General features: G+C 37.8%; 2 protein-coding genes across 6 annotated transcripts in view; one reads left to right on the top strand and one right to left on the bottom strand.

Annotated features, from left to right (window-relative positions):
- The window catches only part of CENPU (centromere protein U), a 627,562-nt gene that overhangs the window by 442,386 nt on the left and 162,628 nt on the right, over window positions 1–22,548 (bottom strand). The window lies entirely within an intron of this gene.
- SNX25 (sorting nexin 25) overlaps window positions 1–22,548 on the top strand; it is a 129,264-nt gene that overhangs the window by 16,669 nt on the left and 90,047 nt on the right. For all 5 annotated transcript variants that reach the window (XM_082715717.1, XM_082715715.1, XM_082715716.1 and 2 more), the window contains one exon: window positions 16,990–17,074. In XM_082715717.1, the coding sequence (XP_082571843.1) occupies window positions 17,053–17,074 (22 nt within the window). In that variant the 5' untranslated portion in view covers window positions 16,990–17,052. The remainder of the gene's footprint in view (window positions 1–16,989; window positions 17,075–22,548) is intronic.

Genomic DNA, 22,548 nt, shown 5'->3' with positions numbered 1-22,548 from the left:
CTTCCATTCGTGGTACCTGCAAAGCATTTGAGAGTGGCTTTTCTGCCATCACTGCCGGCAGTCTGTGAAAAAGCACATTTCCTATTGTGCTACTAGTGTCTCAGTCCCCTGAAGCTGGATATCCAGGTGTGTGTATTTAGTCCTTTTTTTTTTTTTTTTTTTTTGTAGTTCATAGTAGCTGAGTGTGTAGCCCTGTTTCTCTTGGATATACTTCTAAACATTTTTTCCTCACCCTTATTATGGAAGCTGAGGAGCTGATGCTCCTGTTTGCATTTCTTGTGAAGATAGCTCTACCTTGTTGTCCACCTGGCCAGGAGCAGCCCTTGGAGTCAAAGCTAGAGTTCTCTCTGTCTCCAACCTTGAACCCATACATACAAGTCACCTCGCAAAAGGCCTCTTTATCCTCTAAGTCAGCTCTTACAAATACCCACCTGAGGGCTGCATGCAGGCTTTCCCATTTTGTTAGACATGAAGTTAACATTTTAACTATTCCAGAAATTTCACGATTTTTTTTTGAGGCAATTAATCTCTTTCTCATGATTTTTTTCAGTTTCGCTAAACCTTTCTGAGATTACAATCTCTAGATTATCTCAGGAAGTTGCTTTGTTTTCCAGATTTGAATTATGGTTATTCTTGGATCTCTTTTTTTATTATTTTAGGTAGTCTCATCCTTAAGCCCCCTGTAATAACCATCTCTACACTGAGGAGTAGAGATTTATTCCTCTTTTGGGGTCTCAGTCTCATGTATTCAACTGATGACTTGGCATTTGCTTTGGTGCCTAAAACTCAGCTAGTTCAAGTGTCCTCATCCCTCTTCTGTCGTCTTTTATGTTCATGACTAACACCTCCTTACATCAGGTACCACAGCCAGAAGGCTTTGAGTTCCCTGAACATCTCCTTCTCCTCACTCTCCATATGCCGTCCGTCCATCACCAGGTCCTGCCTTCTTACCTCTTGAGCATCTTGCACCCATCTACTTCTTTCCATCTTTCCTGCTTCATCCCAACTGCCATCATGTCCCACCTAGATGACCGCAGTAGCCTCTCAACTGTTCTCTCTGTCTCCTTGTTGGCATATTAAAAATGCAAACCTAATCAATCCATCTTCAACACGTTTAATTAAAATCCACCAGTAGCTTCCTGTTCTTCCCAGCTCTTCAGCCTCACCTATCTTCACTACCTTCATCCTCATGGTCCATCCTCAGTCCTCAAAAGGCCATGCTTGCTCCTTCACTGGTGACCTTGTATCTAGCTTCCTCTACTTGGAGAAGCCCACTGCCCCCTTGGGTAGTTAATTTCTTTCCCCCAGACCTCAGCTATTGTTTCTACAGAAATGGTCTCCCTATCTGCTGTGTATACTCTCATGACCACATACCTTTTCTTTATTTTTTCTATCACAACTGTAATTTTAGATGCCCTGGATGATATCTTTCTTCTCTTTCTTGATCTCCATGAAGGCAGAAACTCCCTCATATCTTTAACATTTAGCATGATTTATTTATTTTTATTATTTTTTTAAAGATTTTTATTTATTTATTTGACGGACAGAGATCACAAGTAGGCAGAGAAGCAGGCAGAGAGAGAGGAGGAAGCAGGCTCCCTGCCGAGCAGAGAGCCTGACACGGGGCTCGATCCCAGGACTCCGGGATCATGACCTGAGCTGAAGGCAGAGGCCTTAACCCACTGAGACACCCAGGCACCCCACATTTAACATGATTTAATAGGTAAAAGATAAATCTTTCTTGACCGAATAACTGGGAATCAACATAATGGTTTTGGAGCCAGTCTTCTGAATTTGAATCATGGCTCTGCCCTAATAACTATGACTATGGGAAACCTGCTTAAGATTCCTAGACCCCAGTCTTCCTATCTGAAAAATGGAGATAAATAATTTCTAGGATTTTTGGGAACAATGTTATAGTATTTGAAAATACAAATTCTAGTATTGTAGAAGTGCTTTGAATATAGAAGGTATTAAATGGTAGAATTTACAGTATCTCTTTTGAAAAGAACTTTTTATTATAAAATAAAAAATGCAGATTCAGAGAATCTCACAAAATGTATGGTTGGATGAATGATCATAAAGAGAATACCCTTGTAACTTACAAAAACCTCAGAAGCCCCTCTAAGACCCTCTGTATCTCCATCCCATTTCAGCCCCTTCTATTACACCTAAGTGTCTTGACTTCATTAGTAATCACTTCCTTGCATGCGATTATAGTTTTATCACTCAAATATGCATCAGTGTACATCATGGTGTTTTTCTTGCCCATTTAAAAAAAAATCAGTTTCCCCTCTCTCCTTTTCTTTCCTTTACAGTTTATCTGTGAAGAACCTGGAGCATCTATCCTGTGGCATGTCCTATAGTTGGGGTTTTGCTTGATTGTGTGTGAATGATGCAGTTCAGCATGTTCTTCTCTTTTGTATGTCCTGGAATTTGGCAGCTGGATCCAGAGATTTGATTAAACTTGTGTTTGATCCCTTTGGGAGACCAAAGGTGGTGGTGTGATCATTCATCAGGAGGCACATAACCTCATTTTTCTTTTTTGTTTTATCAGTAGCTGTTGATGCTTGATACCAAGTTCCACTGACTTGTTGGGGGTGACAGAATGGTAATGTTTTACTTCTGCCATGGAGTGAGTCTGTAGTACGAGCTACTGGAACCTCTTATGTTTCTGGGCAAGGAGTGATTTGCTGGGGTGGACATCTGAGTCTGAGTGAAGGGTGGTGGTCACGTGGCCCAGATTTACAATCTGCTGGTGGTGATCCATTATCAGAAATATGTAGATGGGGGAAAAAAATAAGTGCGTGAGGCTTCCAAGAAGGAGATCATGTTCATTTTAATTTAATTCTTTCATTTTTATTTATTGTTTTGAATATTTTTAAAGAGAGACATGTTTCCTTCATCTATTTAGTTACACAGTAGTACAGTTCACATAGAAAAGCAGGGTAAATGCTAGTTTTTTCCCCCATTGCTTCTAAAATAATGAGTTGATGGTAGTTGGGGGAGGGATAGGGTGGCCGGGTGATGGATGTTGGTGAGGGTATGTGCTAGGGTGAGTGCTGTGAAATGTTGTAAGCCTGAAGATTCACAGACTTGTACCCCTGGGGAAAATAATACATTGCATGTTAATATAAAAAAATTAAAAAAATTTTTAAAAATCTCAAAAAATAAAATAATGAGTTGATTCCCCATCATCCTCTGAAGGTGATTAGTTGTTTTGTGTTTTGAAAAAAAATTACAAAATTACAGATTTGAAAACAATAGATGGGTTTCAATAGTTGTAATTATCTTTTTTGAAGCTTCAATAATCCCATCTTTGGCTCTCTGGCATAACAGGATATTTCAGGTTCATCTTGAGCATTTTCTGTTCTCACACCTGCAATTAGCCATTTCTTCAAAAAGAGCTCTGATTTCTTTTAGTTGGAAGTGGAATTTCAAGAACCCATTCTGCCTCAGCTCTGTGCAGCACAGTCAGACCCAGATCTAGCTGTTGGAACTTCATTTGCTTTATTTGTTTGTAGGGTGACCAGTGGACCTGATTTGCTTAGACCTGTCTTGGTTTTAGCATTGAAAGTTCTGTGGCCCGAAGGAAAAAAAAATAAAACCAAAAACTCATTCTAGGTGTTAAGCTCATAGCTATTAGTTTGGTCATTGTTTCTTGGCTTTCTCTTTGGAGAAATCTGGAAAAATATGTGTGAGATCACGGGTTCAGGGAAATAGTTTTTGTGGTCTCCATTGAACTCACTGCACTCCAGTGCATGATTGTGAATACAGCAGACAAATATGTGCACTACCGAGTCCCAATGTGAATGTTAGAGAGTGACTGCCTTAGTAATTATTGTAGCTAAACTTAACATTTATTGTACTTACTGTATGCTGGTGGCTATATGTATGTATTACCTAATTTAATTTTTATACCTACTATGTGAGATAGGACTGTTATTTTACAGATGGGAAGACTGAAGTTTAGAGGTTTAGAGCAACTGAATAAAGTACCCAGGCCATGTAGCATGTGGAGGAACTAAGGATTAAACCCAGGTCTCTTTTACTCTGGAGCCTGTACACTTAACCACCTTATTACCTTTGTAATTATTAAAGGCTAGTGTTACCTAATTCAAGTTAAAAAAAAAAAAAAACCTGGATATTCTCTGAGATGGTTCTAGGATCTGTTTAGGAATTAATGTCACTTTAGAGCTCTCAGGTTGAATAGAATGGTGTTCCAGCTGCCCCTTCTGTGCTCATGACGATCATTACTAATCAAGTATGGCCATATTTTGTTTATGTTTTTCTGCTGGATCTGATGACGTCTCAGAATCCCTTTCAATATAGTCTTCCAGGCAACCACTAAATATTTACCAGAGTTGGCACATAATGTGAAACCCATCTGCCATTCTGAGTGAGAACCACCTAGAAGGGCAGTGGTTCCTCTGGATTCCCGGAGCACATTTCTGTGTCTGTATTACTGTCATCACTTTACTATATGATAATAGTCAGTTATAGAGTCTTCTCATCTGCTCTGGTAAAAGCCACTTTTCCAAACTACATTCCATTAATATTTAATTTCTGGGAGATGCTTTTAGGTATACTGCAAAAACAAGAGGCAGGATGAGAGCCTTGTTTGGTCACATAATTTCAAAAACTAAGTTCTTGAAACTTGCCTTATTTATTTATTTATTTATTTATTTATAAAAGATTTTATTTAGTTATTTGAGAGAGAGTGATACAGAGAGTGAGCACACAAACTGGAGGGAGAGGCAAAGGAAGAGGGAGAAGCAGACTTCCCACTGAGCAGGGAGCCCAATGCAGGGCTCAGTCTCAGGACCCTGAGATCATGACCTGAGCCAATGGCAGACACTTAAGCTACGGAGTCATCCAGGTGCCCCGTTCTTGAACCTTTATAATGTGCATTATTGTGTTAACTTCTGAGAAGTCCTATCTTAATGGAATCTATTAAACTGTACTTAATCCTGTTTTCTATACATGATTGATCACCATATCCCCACTTTTGTTTTAAATAATAAAGAGATTATTAAGAAATAATATACAATCTATAGAGGTAGGACAGGCCCAGGGGAGGGCAGGCCCCTGTCAAGCTGCCAGCACCATTTCTTCATATTTTTTTGCCCTTCTCTGAGGGGATTAATTCTCAGACTAGTGGCCAGATGACTGTAGTAGGCACAGGTATTGCAGCCACACAGGATGATGTCCAGGGGAAGAAAATCCCTCTTCAGAGCAAGGGAAAAGTTGCCAGAAATGCCTCCTGCAATGTTCCCTTCACATCTTACTGACTGGGCTGGGGCAGATATCCTTTCCTAACGAATTGTTGGCAAGGGGGACAGGATTTCTGAGGGTGACCTGAGTGGGTCCTTTAGGAAGGAAAGAAGTAATAAAGTCAAAACACTGAGCATTTCACTTCACCTCACAGGTCTTCATGACTAGGGCTAACTTCTCTTAGCCTGTCTTCCACACTTTCATTCATTCTTAAAGCTACCTTCTGTTCCTGAATTTACCTTTGTGTGGTGGGTGTGTGAGCACCCACATGCCCCTCGGAAGGCCACTGCCCCCATCTCTACATGGTCACTTCTGCTTGTTGGTAAAAGTCCACTTCAACTGCCCTTCCGTTCAGTCCACTTTACCTGCCCTTTGGGTCTACCCAGTAAACGTTTATTTCAGTGAGGAGAGGGAGAAGTCTAGGTTAATTCCAGGGTCTGGCATGGGTGGCTGAATGACTCTAGAGGCTATTTGCTCAGTTTTGGAATGGGGGAGGGTAATGAGTTTTTGCCATGTAGATTTTGAGGGGCCCGTGGATATGTTCAGCCTGCAGTGAGGTATGCTGGTGTGCAATTTGAGGGAGAGGCCAGGATGAAGCAAGTAGATTTGTTGGCAGTCAGGATGCAGGCGGTAGCTAAAACTACAAGGATTGATTGAATGATTGAAGCCAGGGAGCCAGAGGGTAGGTGGAGGAGGGGCTGCTCACTGAGGTGTGAGAGGAAATATTCCAGGACAGGAAAGAAAAGCCCAGAGAAGCAGAGAATCAATGGCAAGTAGCATCAGGTGTAGGTTCAGAAGAGGTCCAGAAGGAGGTCAGAACGTCCAGAAGGTCCAGAAGGTCAGAGAGGTCCAGAAGGAGGACCAAGCAAGAGGTGTCCACTGGGTTTGACAACTGGGAGGTCTTTGGAGATTTGTGCCAGTGGTGTTTTGGGAAGCAAAGGCGGATGTGGGAGCAAAAATTATATTCTTGTGGGTGAAGAGTGAGCAGGAGGTAAGGAAGGAGAGACAGTACATGGACAGTGCTCCTCTAGAAGCTTGGCTAAGGAGGAAAGTAGAGAAGGCAGCATTTATAGGAGTGTGTGTGTGTGTGTGTTTGGGGAACTTTTGTTGAGTGGAGATATGTAAAAACATTTTTGGGTTAAAGGGGAATCGTGAAAAGTAGAGAGAAAGGGCCTGAAAGCCTCCGAGCTAGAGGATGATTGATAGGGCAGTGTCCAGGCAGGTGGGACCAGAGCACAGGTGGAGGGTTTAGGCTTGAGACTAGTGGGAAGGAGGAACAAAGGGGAGGGTAGGAGGTTGGCAGAGAACTCAGATGTTTCACAGATGTTTCAAGTTGACCCCTACTTTCTTGGTACGTAGGAAGTAAAATTAATTGCTCGTGGTTAAGAGGATGACAAATGTAAAAGTTAATTTTTCTTTTTAAAGATTTTATTTATTTTGACAGACAGAAATCACAGGGAGGCAGAGAGGCAGAGAGAGAGGAAAGGAAGCAGGCTCCCTGCTGAGCAGAGAGCCCGATGCGGGGCTCGATCCCCGGACCCCGGGATCATGACCTGAGCTGAAGGCAGAGGCTTTAACCCACTGAGCCACCCAGGTGCCCCTGTAAAAGGTAATTTTAAGAGAGGTCGTAAAAGGTTTGGAAACCACCACCACCACCACCACCACTACCACCACCACCACCTCTTGGAGAAAATAACAGGAAAATTTTTTGTTGAGCCCTTACTGTTGTACCTGGGCCCTATACTAAGTACATTCTCATTCAGTCCTCATAGTGACCCCATGAGATACTTACTGTTATCCCCATTTTATGGGTCAGGAAACTGTTTTAAAGAGATTAAGTGACTTGCCAAAGGTCAGGTTGTGAACCAGTGATCCAGGCTTTTTCTGACACTGGGGCCAGCCTCTCAATTTTTATGCTCTCCTGCCACAAGGGAGAGGAAGCCTAGCAAAAGTAAGTGGGCATATTGTTTTATTGGAGTTAAGGGCTGATGTGGGTTGGAGGCCAGGAGAATGTGGTGATGCCCATTGGCTTGGTTGTGATATATTTTTTAGGAGGCCCACTTAGCTCTTGCGATGGAACCAAGAAGGAGCCAGGATGTGGAACAGGTCAGGGGGCAGGAATCCTTGATAAGAGTTGCTCAGGTGTCAGCTAAGCCAAGGAAGGAACAGAGGCCAGGAGGGAGCTTAGAGAAAGGGGAAGGATCAAAGAGATTGACAGACTTCTAATGCTCATGCCAAAACCTTCGGTGTGGCTACAAGAAAGGGGGAGTGGAGAGGAAGGTCCTGGAGCTGAGGAGCCAAGACACTGTGTTGTGGATGTGATGTGCCCGGATGTTGCATGTGATTCATCTTCCTATTTCTCTTGTGACTGAGGAGTTGCCTTCAGGAGCTCTCTGGTAAAATATTGTCTGAGGAGAAAGCTTGCATTATACACTATGAAATCAGAGACAATGGAAAGTCTATGGATGGGGAGAGTGGGGTTATTGTCTCTTGACTGTTTTGACCAAGTCCAGCTCTGGCAATACGAGTGCCCTTCATGGCATTTGCTTTGAACTATACTTGGGTGATTTTACCAATTAAATGCAATAAGAAGTTAGTTAATAGAGTTGTTTTTCTTTAGAAGAGTATGTCTTCGGCAATTTAAATTTCCAAGAATGGTTTCATTCAGTGCCTGTACTCCGTGTCGACCATTCTAGGAATACAAATAATTTTTGATTCAAGAACTGCATTTAAAACTAGCTCTTATTACTTTAACTGATTTTTCTTGTCTCTTAAAGTGAATAATGGTTTGTTAATATTGTGGAATAGAAATTCTTTGGAGAAAGAATTTTTTGAGACTACAAATGAAATACTGTAATTTTGGGGGCATCTGGGTGGCTCAGTGGGTTAAGCATCTGCCTTTGGCTCAGGTAATGATCCCAGGGTCCTGGGAGGGAGCCCTGCGTCAGGCTCTCTGCTCGGCAGGGAGCTTGGTTTCCCCTTTCTCTCTCTCTGCCTGCCTATCTGCCTACTTGTGATCTCTGTCTGTCAAATAAGTAAATAAAAAATCTTTTAAAACATTTAAAAAAAAGAAATATTGTAATTTTCATTTCAGTTAACAGAGCAAAGTCAAAGTTAGGAATAAATCTTCTGTGATTCTGCTTCCACTTAATGTAAAATGATTGCTATGTTCTTAAAATCTTCTGAATAGTAAAAAAGTCTCAGTTTTTTCAGGTGTCATAACTTGTATTACCAGGATCATTTAGCCTTTCTCCGTGTAGTCTAAGGGTCCATAAGTAATTTAGAAATTTTTGTTAAAAAATATATACTTATTTCAAAGACACACTTTAAGCTTTCTGAATTAAGAATCTTGGGGGATTGGACCAAGAAATCTGCATTCGAGCAGATTCCTCAAGTGATTCTTGAAAACTGAATTGGTGTGTTTTCAAGCAGTGGATAGCAGCTTCTGGGTATCAATAGGGGCAAAGGAAACTCAGCCGCATGTGGTATTCGTATATGTTCATATACCCACAGGTACCAGCATGTCCCCTCTTCTTGAGGATGGAATGGCTGCTGCACAAAGGCCTATCTTTAATACTATGTTTCTTCTCAGAGGAAGTTTTATTCTTTGACTTTCAACATTTATTTTAGATAGGAATGGAAGAAATAATTTGTATGATTTGGATCTAGGCAGGGACAGTTAACTTTTTACTTATCTGTTTGGAAGGGATAAAAAAGTCAGCCTCTGAGTAGTTTGCATTTAATTGTGTTTTCAGTTTTATACAGCCAGAATTTTTCATGGCAATAATTCATCTCCTACATTTCAATATCTTGTATATATTTGTTATCTGGGCCACTCTACATGGAGCTCAGCTTTTTGCTTTAAGCGAACTGTGGAAATAGAGATCCTACTGAATCAAATTACTAATGTGATATTTTTCTAACTAGGTATGTACTAAATATTTAATCATCTGTTTTTATTTAAAAGCTAGTCAGCAAATTAATAATGGTATTATAGTGTTTCAGGACAGTAATGGAATATTAAAAAAAAAAAAAACCAATAACCGTGATTGCTTTCATTACTAAAGATCTCTGTGAAAAAAGCAATTCTATGTGACTCATGTATTTCTTGAGTTACATGAAGCAGAGGTAACCACTCTTGACTCCTTTATTATTTGTAGTGAGTGGTTTCAGTGAGAACTTTGGTGAGATGAGAGTAATTTTTGTAATATACTTCAATATGTATGAACTTCAAAATTCTTCTGAAATGATTTCCTGTGTTGACTGTATATTAAGTAACTTTTCTTCCATGACCTGGGCTGGAAAACAAAATGTAGAGAAGATACCAGACTAGGAAGAATATTAGAATTCCTCGGCATAGTCTCCCTCTTTAAAATGGTTTCCTGATCCATAAAATGGGAATAACAGGAACTATCTCATGGTGTCACTGTGAGGACTGAATGAGAATGTACTTAGTATAGGGCCTGGTACAACAGTAAGGGCTCAACAGTAGTTCTTTTTTTTTTTTCCCCCAAACCTTTTGCCACCTGTCTTATTTGATTGTGAACTTCCATCAAGAATAGATTAAGGCCTATGAACCCAGAGAATGTAAGTTCTTTAACTTTGTCTCTGTAGTACCCAACTAAGTGGCAGCAGACACACAGAATCCTCAGTAAATGTTAAATGATTGAATGAATGGATGGAAATGTGATTCATATCATGGAAACTTGTGATTTCCCTCGTGGACTCAAAATTACAGTGGAAGCCAGTGATAAAATGGTTACAGAATTTTCATTACACAAACCTTTTCAGGAATGCACAAAGCTAATGTCAGTTTTCAATTACCCTTCCTAAGCCAATTTGCTTTTCCTCATTCTCCTCCTTCCAACCCTAGTATCTTTTCTAGAGTTGCCAATTTAGGCCAACTGCTGCTGCCTGTGTACTTTTAAGTGCATGTTAGAATTTCAGTTTCCAAATCTGTTCTGATTTGAAATATACTTAAATTTCTCTTAAAATCAAGTGAAGTGTGTTTTCTAAAGATCTTCAGATTTAAGTTCCTGACATTAGAAAGAAAACACATTTTTCTTCCCATTAGTCTAATTCTTCTGAGTGGAAAAACAATCCTAGATATATTAATCTACTTCAAAATCTACCTCTGCTGATCAATTAATAGAGAAACACTCATTTTTTCTCCTGGAAAGTGGATTATTAACCAAGAAGCCTGCTTGGGACAGTTAGGCCTGAAAGCATGAAAGGTAATACCAGTCACATGTGATAGAACTCATAATTATTTTGGAGGGAAGGAAATTAACATAGTAAAAAAAATTAGACCATGACTTGGAACCATAATAAGAACCTATATTTGTCAACTGCTTTATAATTTTAAAGCACTTTCATATTGCATTATCCTTCTTACAATGCAGAATAATCCTTTTAATATAAATAGAGCAGAAATGATTTAGATTGAATTGAATCTCAGAAGGTGGATATGTTCACTAGAACTCAGCAAGAAAGTGGCAAAGACCCAGCCTATGGTTCTGGGTCTTAATTTAGTGCTCTTGTCACTGTAATGTCATGTCCTATGCTTTGCCATAGTAGTAACAGGGAGATGGTGCTCCAGAAAACAGTATATTTGAATTTCATATTTGTTCAGAGAAAAGTTCTTATTTCATACTCCTTTATAGGATCTAGTCTCAGATCTATCCCAACTGAAGAAGTTCTTTCGTTATAGAGATAGAAACAGAACCTTGATTCCTACATTTGATGTGTGCAGGCAGGGCTGACCTTTAGCCTGACACAATAATACTTTGATAAATGGTGTAATAAGCTATAGGAGCTACTGATAATCTAATCTACCATTCATCTCTTGCCAAGTTCATTTTAGGTAAAATCACGATAGGGATTTGTATTTCTGGAGGCCAAGCTGGCTTTACTGAGTATTCTGCAGGGTAGAGAAGACCCTCACTTGCTCCTGTCTCTGTGTCTCTTCCTCATTTTCCTGTCTGGAAATGCCCTGCAGCTTTTGGCTTTCAAGGTACATAGTTTGGAATTGGCTGAAGAGGCTAGAAAGGGATTTTTCCAGTTCACCTTTGCATAATTTGTGCCTCAGAGCACCCCCCACCAAGCCCTCCCACCATGCCCTGTTGTTCCTTCAGTTTGTGCTTAGCTGATAAAAAACTCTCCCTGAAGCACAAAATTCTTGAGGTATACAGTCCTTTGAAGGAAGTCAGAGTCTAAATCCATCTGTATATTTAATAGACACTTAGTATTTTTTTTAGAATGTTTCTGGTGGCACTAAGATCAATAGCATAGAAATGAAAATATTTTTTCATTTAAAATAGGAAAAAATGGTGGAGACAAGGTAAATGTACAAAATAAATAAGAGATTAGTTACATTGTCATTTAAAACCATATATTCCAAATCTTTTATTTAATGAAAGATGTTCATAATGTAGTATTGAGTATGAAAAGCCAGTTTCAGAGCTGTGTGAATACTATGATCCTAATTTTAAAAAAAAGTATGAAAATGAAAAAAACTACCAATAATAATTTGTTTTTATTATTGTGTTACCAGGCTCTCTTATGTTCATGTGTGTCAACTCATTTAATGCTCTCATCAACCCAAAGAGGCAGGTGCTATTGTTATCTTTATTTTAGAGATGAAGAATTGAGGTACAGAAAAATAAGTTGCCCAAAGTTACTTAGTAAGTGTCGGAGTTACCCGCTAAGAAGAAATATACTGAAATGTCAGTAACGATTATCTCTGAATTAATGGTGTTATAGGTCAATTTAATTCTTTACATCTATAATGTAGAATGTGTCTTTGTTCTTTATGTTATTAGAAATAGCATTTTGAAAAGAAATTAAAGCATGTTTGGGATCTTAGAAAAACAATATGAGATCATTTGTAGGTTTGAATTTCAAAGCTTTTTTTTTTCTTATATGTGAAATAGGAATAATACTTGGTTGGGGGGGAACACAAATACTACTACTTTCCATGAGTACACTCTCCCTTAATCCTTAGTGTATGTGTTTGACAATTTTCTTTTATCAATAAAGAAAATGAGACCTTTTTGAATTCCTGATTAAACATTATAAAGCACAATCCAGGAAACTGGCTTCTGATCAGACCAGGTTTTGTTTGAATACTCAAATACTTCACCAGTAATGGAAAGTGTAAAGGTACATACACTGTAGAACATCTCCAGGAAATGTACACTTTCCTCCTTTTAAAGTATGGCCTCAGAGATAAAAATATTTCAAGAACAATGTGTTTTATTATGTTGTGTCTTATTTTCCTGTTACTGTTTCAGCCCTTCTTTCTTACTTTCATTTCTACCATTCCTTTCCCTTCAGAAAACCAATAAGCCATCCAACCAACCCACTGGTTAGCCTCGGTTTGTTGAAAGCTGGTAACATTTTGGATTGGGTGCCAGGCACTCTGCTAAGTGCTTTCTGGGAGCAGCAGTTACAGAGTAGAGGACCGTGGTTTGAATGTGGCTCATGGTTTTTGGCCCCAACAGTGTAAGCTCGCAGTGTTGGGAATTAAAATTTCTCAGAGATAGCATCTGAGCTTTTTGATTTCTGTTTTTTGTTGAAGAGAGTTGGAAAATCTAGCTATACACCGGGGACAACCCCCTTAACTCATTTATATTCCTTACCAGGCTCCTGTTATCTCTTTCCATTTTTGGACCCTTGGTACTAGCATCCTCTGAGATATTCTAAGCCCACTGAAGCTAGAAAGGGAAGTGGTTGGTCATGGATCCACCTTGAGTAAAATGCGCTTCTGGACAGATTTCAGAGCCCGTGTTCTCTCGGCTCTGCCCTGCTGCCCTCCTAGCTCTGGCCCCTGGCTACTCAGCTTCCGTCTTAGACCTGACCTATTGCTCATGTCACAGTCTTTTGTCAGTGTCTTAGTCAAATGAAGTGGATTTTCAAGTCTTTTGTCATATCTTCTTGAGATAGCCTTTCAAGTTTTTAGTCCCTTATCTTCCTAGGAAGGCTCTGTCTGATTCTTTGGTTTTGGAGAAACGATTTTTTGAGGCTGAGGCAGAAAATGATTGGCTTGAAAGAGGCAGGTTTTGAAAATAACATAGTTTGAGAATGAGTGTATTAGTCATGGGATCCCAGGAGTCGTCAGATGCTGAGAATACTTGGAAAGGCTCAGCCATGTGACAGCTCCATGTGGTTAATGGTGATGATTGGGGTTTGGGGTTTGTTTTCCTAAGATAAATCACTATTTCGGTACCTTATAAGAAATTACCCATTACTCTTTCAACTCTGTGCAACTGTTTTCTTTTTAAAGTAGGCTAAAGCACATTAAAAAAAAAACTTTTTTTTTTTCACTGTATAAACATATACTGAAGGAGAACAAGGAAAGTGCCACTTGTTTGAGTAGCCCAGGTAATGGGCATGAAAGCATTTCCAAGTCATGGGCTGCTGGGCCTGGCTTGGTTTGTGTTCCCACAGGAAGCAACACAGTAAGTAAGCAATGTTGTGCTTATAAACAACGGACAATGAGGTACATGTCTTGGCTGGATTCCAGGTCGTTTCTGGTTGTTTAGTTGCTAATGGTGTTGGAGTACCCACGTCTCTCTACATGGATTCTCTCTGGATGTTGCGTCCTCAGGAAATGGTGCCTGTAGCTCCAACACAAAGACAGTGGACTGTGTTTTGGCAACAGACTAAAAACTGATCTTCAGAAGTGAACAGAAAGCTCATATCTACTCAATAAAGGGTTTATTGATATGCTACTCTTTGATACTTGAAGATCTAGTTACATATATTAGGGAAAAGCTCTTTGGTTTTGCCCTGTCTTTGGGAAACAGTTTTTAAAATAAGCAATTATATGTTAGGATCTCATTTTCTCTCCAGAGAACTCACCGAATGATTAAAAATGAACTCAAGTTCATTTTTTAAAAGGATTTTATTTATTTGATAGAGATCACAAGTAGGCAGAGAGGCAGGAAGAGAGAGATGGGGAAGCAGGCTCCTGGCTGAGCAGAGAGCCCGATGCGGAACTTGATCCCAGGACCCTGAGATCATGAGCCGAGCCAAAGGCAGAGGCTTAACCCACTGAGCCACCCAGGCACTCCTGAACTCAAGTTCATTTTAAGCTAGATTTAAATCTTAAAATGAAGACGGAGTTCACTTATTTCAATTACATAAAAAACAAAGTGTACTTTTTACCTGACAGGGGTACTGGTTAATCAAAAGCTTTTATGAGTTAATAGTGTGGTATGGATACTAAAAACTTAAATAGAGCTGAGTGGTTAGACTACATTCGAAGTCCTAATTTCAGGATTTGAAATCTTACTGAAGATTTATTTCTAGCACTTTGCTGCAGTGAGAAGAGTACAGACATTTTTATTTCCTGTTTCCCAGTACTGGCATTTTAGGAAAGTGGCTGTCAGGAAGAGGTAAGCTTTCCTGGGGAACGAGGCCTGTGGCAGCACAGATAGGGCAAGTCAGCATTTGCCTTAAAGAATAAGTCTTTTGGGGAAGTCTCTGCCATGCGGAGTTTGTTTTTTCAAACCTATAAATAGAAGGGAAATGAAGATAATTTTGGCTCAACTGCCCTCTGAGCCACAGGAATTTATTCAAATTTTGCATTTGTTGCAGCCAACAACTGCAACATATTTCTCCCTGCCTCTTCCTTCTTCCCTTTCTCTTTTCTTTTTCCACTTTGGTATAAGGATTAGTAAATTGCATATTTGTGATCTAAAAGAAGAAGAGTATGTGTGGTAGTGACTAACTTACACTTGTGTAGTAATTTAGAGACAAGGAGATTCTGGCTCCATTATACCCTTAAAAAAGGAATTTTCATGCATGGTTTCCCAGTTATTTTGGTCCCATGATGCTTCCCCCCCCCCCCCATTTCCCTTACTCAGAGATTCTCCATCAGGCTGTGGGGATGGGATAGGGATGAAGGGGTTTTTTCTTTCCAGTAAGGGCCAGTAACCCCTGGGGGATGGGCTGTGGAGAAATCCAGAACCCCACATTAGAAAAACAGATTGAAAAAATAATAGTGATTTTACTGAAAGAGCCAAAATAGAGAACATTGTTCTCATACTCTTTTTTAGATTAAAAAGAGTGAAGGACTTACTCAGCTGTAGTCAGTAGTGACAAACATATGTTTATATACTGCATATTACATCTAAGTATGAAGCAGAGGGAGAAGAGTATGTGGACAGATGGCAAGAAGTAGTAAAGCCATGATTAGGGACAAAAAAGAGTAAAGGTGAGAATAAAAAATATTAAATTTTGGAGGAAGTTGTAAAGATTGACACATAAGCACAGAATATGCTTAAATATGTGTGCTGCCTGTCAGTCACATTCTTTTTTTTATGGAACACTTCACAAATTTGCATGTCATTCTTGTACAGGGGCCATGCTAATCCTCTCTGTATAGTTCCAGCTAATTCTCTGCTTTTAATGGCTGCATTATATTTTAAAATATGGGTGTACCATAATTGAACTCTGACTATTGATATTTGGGTTTTTTTTTTCTCATTTTTTGCCCTTGAAGTCAATAGAACAGTGAAATTCTTGGCATGTATACTTCTTTGTATACGTGCAAGTATTTCCATTGGTTGGATTCCTAGGAGTAGAATTGCTAAATGAAATTGTAGCTCATAGAAATAACATTTCCCCCAGCAATGTATGAAATGAGCAATTCTATGTATCTTTGCCAATATTAGACAGTATTCATCTTTCCCCCTGCTTTGGTCATTGGTCAAATTTGTATTTCTCTAACTAAAAGGGAGGTTACATATTTTTTTCATATATTTATTTATTTGTTTATCTTATATGATCTTTCAGTTTCTTTTCTTGGATTTTAGTTATTTTTCTGAGGAGCTCTGTATATGTTAAATAATAGTCCTTTGTTATATATGTTGAGATATTATCTCCTGCTCTATCATTTACATTTCTTAGTATATTTTGCCAAACAGGATTTTATTTTATATAGTTGTATTTGTTAGCTTTTTTTTTTTTAAACTTTTGAATTTTGTGTCTTCTTTTAGAGAGACCTTCTCCATCCCATGATTATACACGGCTTCTCCCTTATTTCCTTTGAACAATATTTTTAGTTTAAAAAAATGTACTTTTTTTTTTTTAAAGATTTTATTTATTTATTTGACAGAGAGAGATATCACAAGTAGGTGGAGAGGCAGGCAGAGAGAGAGAGAGAGAGGAGGAAGCAGGCTTTCCACAGAGCAGAGAGCCCGATGCGGGGCTCGATCCCAGGACCCTGGGATCATGACCTGAGCCGAAGCCAGAGGCTTTAACCCACTGAGCCACCCAGGTGCCCCCCAAAATAATGTACTTTTTATATATTTGGAATTATTTATGCATAAAGTATGAGACAAAGCTCTAACCTTTTCTTATACATGAATATCAAGTTATTCCAAAGCCACTTATTCAATAGTCAAACTTTCTTATGTTCTTGATTCTCATATATAGATAGATTTGTTTTTGTACTTCTATTGTTCTGTTGATTTGTTTATTCTTGCTCTGGCATCATGTTGTTTTGATATCTGGTAGGGAAAATCCTTCTTTTTCAAAAATTTCTTAACTAATGTCAAGCATTTATTTACTTTTCCAGAAGAACTTTATAATCTATTAAGCAACATCTTAAAGCTTATTTAAATGGTATTTCATGGTTTGGTTTTATTTTTATATATAATTTATTCATTTAGTAATCTGTGTCCTTTTTTTCCTTTCTTTACATTTCAGAGTCCTGTGTATGGAAACCCACATGAGTCAGTTCAGTCTAGAAGGGTAGTAATTTCTCATAATATGGACAAAGCTCTGAAAGAAGGTAAGGATTAAATGAAAGCTTATGATTACCATGTAAAGCAATTCATTATGTTCTGAAGGGAAAATTATAATCTCTAACAGATTTATCTATCCTTCTTGTCTGTGTGTAACATTGGGAATTTTTATAATGTCTGAATAAATACATCCATATTTTAGTTGAATGGATGGGATTTAAATATTGACTAGGATTTCAAGGTCACATGAAGCTAACCAGTCATGTAGAGCTAGTTCCACCATATGAAACAAGGATCTGTTCTCTGTCACCTAAAATAGGTATTAGGAAATATTTTTTCTTTTAGATATAACCTAGAGAAGGAGTGTTGGGGATGAATGCACTCAGGCTTGCTCATCAACAAATCAGTTAAGCAAATTAAGGGATATAGCAGTCAGCCTTCTTAATGGAGGACATGTCAGTAAAACTAGTATTGAGCTATGTTGAAGGTAAGTTGTAAGGGCATGGTATTGTTCCATGTAGAAGTGGAAATCAGGTGTAATTAGAAATATTAAAGTTGAAAAGACATTTTGAGATCAAATTAAATTTCAAATAATATTTTTAAAATCAAATTTCTAAAAACACAATTTCAGTTATAAGTACAGAAAAAAAGTGAGTTTTTAGAGTGAATATGGAAATTAGATATAAAGTTGAGAGAAGTGAATAATGTGGTAAGTACATAGTAAGTATGTTTACTTTCATGGTTCACAGAAATCACTGTATTAAAATTTGAAGATGAGTGCTATGTGAATACAGAAGCAGTCTGAAATTGTGTGGATTCATAGTTTTAGAACTTTAGGGACTAATTAAACTTTAAAAATATTTCTATTAGTAAAGTATGGTAACTTTGATAAAAGCCAAATGTAAAATCCAATAATTTTAATTCATAATCTCAAAATCATGGTTTAAAAGTAACTAATTGCTTTTATTGAGGTAAAATTTACATACTTTGAAATACACAGATATTAAGTGTACATAAATTCAGTAATTTTCATAAATGTGTATAACTATGTAACTAGCAACCCTATGAAACTAAAGCACATTTCTATCATTACAGAAAGTTTGCCTTCTGACCCCCTCTAATCAAACACACTTTCCCTTGTTCTAATTTCTATCATTATAAATAAGTTTGCCTGTTCTTAAACCTTATAGAGATGGAATCATATAGGATATAGTCTTTTATGCCTGGCTTCTTTTCTCAGTATGTTTTTAAGATTTATCAATTGTTTGAATCAGTTCATTTTTTGTTATTACTACTGAGTAGTATTTTATTTTACTAATATGACTGTGTCCATATATTTATTCTTTCTTTTTTGGACATTTGTGTTGTTTCTAATTTTTTGAAACACACTGGGTAAAGTTGCTATAAACAAGCATTTTTGTGGACATATGTTTTCATGTGTTATGGACAAATTTCAAGGAGTAGAATTACCAGACCTAGGGTAAGTTGTGTGCTTAACTTCATGAGAAATTGACAAATAATATTGTAAAGTGATGATGTCTTTATTTAGGCTCTCACTATGTATGACTGTTCCAATTGTTTTACATTATCACTGATATTTACTGTTGTCATTTGTTCTATTTTAACTATTCTGATAAATGTAAAACAGAATCTTCCTGGAACCTTAAATTGCATATCTATGACAACTAATGATGGTGAGCGTCCTTTCATTGATTATTGACCATTTCTATATCTTCCTTTGTGATTTGTCTGGTCAAGTCTTTCTTTTTTAAAATTTACCTTACAGTTGATTTGTAGGAATGTTTTTAAAGATTGTAGATTCACATCCTTTGTTAGATATAGATACAGAGAATACTTTCTCCTAGTTCGTAAATTCCCTTTTATTTTTTAATGTTGTCTTTGAGCAGAAGTTTTTAATTTTGATGTTGTCTAATTTACTAATTCTTTTTTCTTTCTGTTCTCTAGATAGGGTAATTTTTATTCATCTGTCTTCAAGTTCACTGTTTTTTTCGTTGCTTTTATCTACTTAAGTGTATCCAGTGAATTTTTTTTTTTTTTTTTTAAAGATTTTATTTATTTATTTGACAGAGAGAGACCACAAGTAGGCAGAGAGGCAGGCAGAGAGAGAGAAGGAAGCAGGCTCCCCGCTGAGCAGAGAGCCCGATGCGGGACTCGATCCCAGGACCCTGAGATCATGACCTGAGCCGAAGACAGCGGCGTAACCCACTGAGCCACCCAGGCGCCCCTCCAGTGAATTTTAAAATTTCAAATATTGTACAAGGTACCTGGGTGACTCAGTGGATTAAGCCTCTGCCTTTGGCTCAGGTCATGATCTCAAGGTCCTGGGATCGAGCCCCATATTGGGCTCTCTGCTCAGCAAGGAGCCTGCTTACCCCTCTGTCTCTGCCTGCTGCTCTGCCTACTTGTGATCTTGCTTTCTCTGTCAAATAAATAAATAAAATCTTTTCAAAAAATTTCAAATATTGTACTTCTGTCTAGAATTTCTTTTCTTTCTTTCTTTTTTTTTTTTTTTTCAGATTGTATTTATTTATTTGTCAGAGAGAGAGAGTGCACAAGCATGAGCAGCAGCAGGCAGAGGGAGAAGCAGGCTCCCAGCTAAGCAAGGAGCCCGATGCATGACCTGAGCTGAAGGCAGATGTTTAACCAACTGAGCCACCCAGGCATCCCCTGTCTAGAATTTTTATTTAGTTCTCTGCAGAGATTTCCCCATTTGCCATTTGTTATTACCATCTTTATCTTTAATTCCTTGAACATATTTCTATAATTGCTTTAAAGTCTCTGTATGCAAAGTCCAAAATCAAGGCCATCTTAGAGTTGATTTATACCCATTGGTTTTTCTCTTAAGTATGTGTTACTTTTTTTTTTCTTTTTCAGTTTTTCTTAGGTCTTCTTATTTTCTATTTTATCCTGAACAATGCAGATGCTACTTTCTAGACATTCTAGTTTTATGTTACCTTCCTCTGAAGAGTGTTGGTTTTTGGTCTAGTAGCCAGCTTAATTTTTGACTGTTCACCTTGAGTATACTTGGTTTTATACATATTTTCAGGGCAGGTCTGCTTGGATTTTATCCTTAGTCTAAGATGAATCCCTCAGTCTTGGGACATAGGCTGAAGTCATCAAGTTCATGTTCCTTACACAGTTTCAATGAAAGTCCATGGTCACACCTGTAACAGGGCAGGACTCCATCTCCAGACTCTGTCACTCTGTCTTGGAATGCAGTCAGAGAATCTGCTCAGCTCTTTCAATTCCAGCTGTTGCTGTTTCCTTGCAGTCTTACCTCCATACTTTGTAGGGCAGAGTCAGCAATGGGTTTGAGGGTTTATAATGCAGATTTTGTGGCTCCATCTTATTTGTATTTCCTGCCCTTATTTTTAGGCGCTTTGGCAGTTCCTAACTCTGTTTTCTGATATCTTATATTAAAAAAAATACAGATGTTCAGTCTAAATTTGAACTTCCTTGTGCCTCTAAGACTGTTGAGTACTTTAGGTGAAAGTTACATAAATGTGGTTGGTACCAGGGCCAGTCCCTTCTATCAAGGGTAGATTTTCCCTTCAGTTCCTCTCACTCTGCTCTCCAGTGCCTTTATGTATTTATTTAATTTTTTAAAAGTTTAAAATATTTCCTTTATTTATGTGACAGAGATAGGGACAGACAGAGAGCACAAGCAGGGGAGCAGCAGAGGGAGAGACAAGCTCCCCACTGAGGAGGGAGCCCTATGCAGGGGTTTATCCCAGGACCCTGGGATGATGACATGAGCCCAAGGCAGTTGCTTAACTGAGCCACGCAGGCACCCATCTCTCCAAGGTCTTTAAATAGTTCTTTAATATATATTTTTTAAAGTTCCTGATAGTTTTCTGTAGGAAGGTTAGTCTGGTATAAGCTATTCCACCATCCCTGGAATTGGAATCTTCTGCCTTTCTCTTTTAATTTGGTAAAATACATATAATGTAAAATTTAACATCTTAACCATTTTTAAGTTTACTGTTCAGTAGTGTTAAGTACAATTTCATCACTACGAAAAGCCTTTAGAACTCTTTTCATCTTGCAAGACTGAAACTCTGCCTATTAAACCACAATACCTACTCCTCTCTTCCCCCAGATCCTGGTAATCGCCATTCTACTTTCTATCTCGGCGCCTCGACTCTAGGTACTACACATAAATGAGGTCATATAGTAATTGTTCTTTTGTCTTTAGCATATTTGCTTAACATAGTATTCTCAAGGTTAATCCATATTTGTAGGATATGTCAGAATTTCCTTCCTATTTTAAGGTTGAATAATATTCTATTTTATCTATATAATCACATATAAAAAAATATTTCTTAATTTTTTTAAGTAAGCTCACCATGCAATGTGAGGCTTCAGTTTACAACCCTGTGATCAAGAGTCACATACGCTACTAACTGCGCCAGCCAGGTGCCCCCTATAACCACATTTTCTTTATCCAGTCATCCACTAATGAATATCTGGGTTGCTTTCATCTTTTGGTTGTAGTGAATATGCTACTGCGAACATGGGTATCTCTTTAATTTTTTAAGCCTTTAAAGTTGCTCTGAAATTGGGATAGCATGTTTACTTACCAGGGACCAATTTGTTTCAGAAATGTTAATGGAAAAAAAAAAAAAAAAGATAAAGGTTGAGGCCTGGTTGACAAAAACCCAAACAGAACAGAACAAAAAAATTCCCAAACCACATTATCTTCAGGCTAATTTCTGTGCAATGATTTATTTTGAAAGAGCAGTATTATCCAAAGCCTTTGGGTAAGAGCTTTAGTTAATTACACTTTGTACAATAATTGTTTTCTTTGTTTTTTTTTTTGACTGTATTATTGTTTACAATTTCCTCTTGTTTTAAGCAAAATGATTTTCAGTAGAATTGAGTATTTATATCATCTACCAAAAGAAAAGCTAAAGGCTGCCATAAAGTTGGCTATGAGAATAAAATGAATGCATCTGGCAGTTGTTAAAAACAACAATAAGCTAAAACCAAAATTTTCTTCTAAAAAATTTTGGACATTTAAATTAATGAAAAATTAGAATCTAGAAATACATGTTGAGAAAGTTAAGAGGTTTCATAAGTATTTAGATAACCTGTAATGATTATAATATGCATCTTTGAAGTATTTTAATTTGCATTTCTAAGCCCTGGCACCAGTATATGTAATTGAAATTCTGAATGTTATTAGCTAGCTATAGTAGACTTGTATTGATAAAATTGAGGGTCTCTTGGTATGCTTGCAAATTTTAATAGCAGGTACACTTGTTAAGGCTGCAGTAACTTGAGTTCAGTTGATGTGAAGTGCTTACGAACTATTTAAAAATTTCCCCCTAACGTTAGTTTGAAGTAGATAACATAATTATTCCATCTTACTTTTATATCTTCATTTCACTCCCTTTAGAATAAGTATTTTAAAAACAGATTTATTCAAAGAGTTGAGTAAAACACAAGGGGTGTGTGTATATATGCATGTATAAATGTGGGTGGGTTTTTTGTCATTGTT

Source organism: Mustela nivalis (genome assembly GCF_964662115.1).
Source record: "Mustela nivalis genome assembly, chromosome: 20".
Lineage (NCBI taxonomy): Eukaryota > Metazoa > Chordata > Mammalia > Carnivora > Mustelidae > Mustela > Mustela nivalis.
Note: the sequence above shows the minus strand (reverse complement) of the source record. Positions and strands in the feature narration are given on the sequence as shown.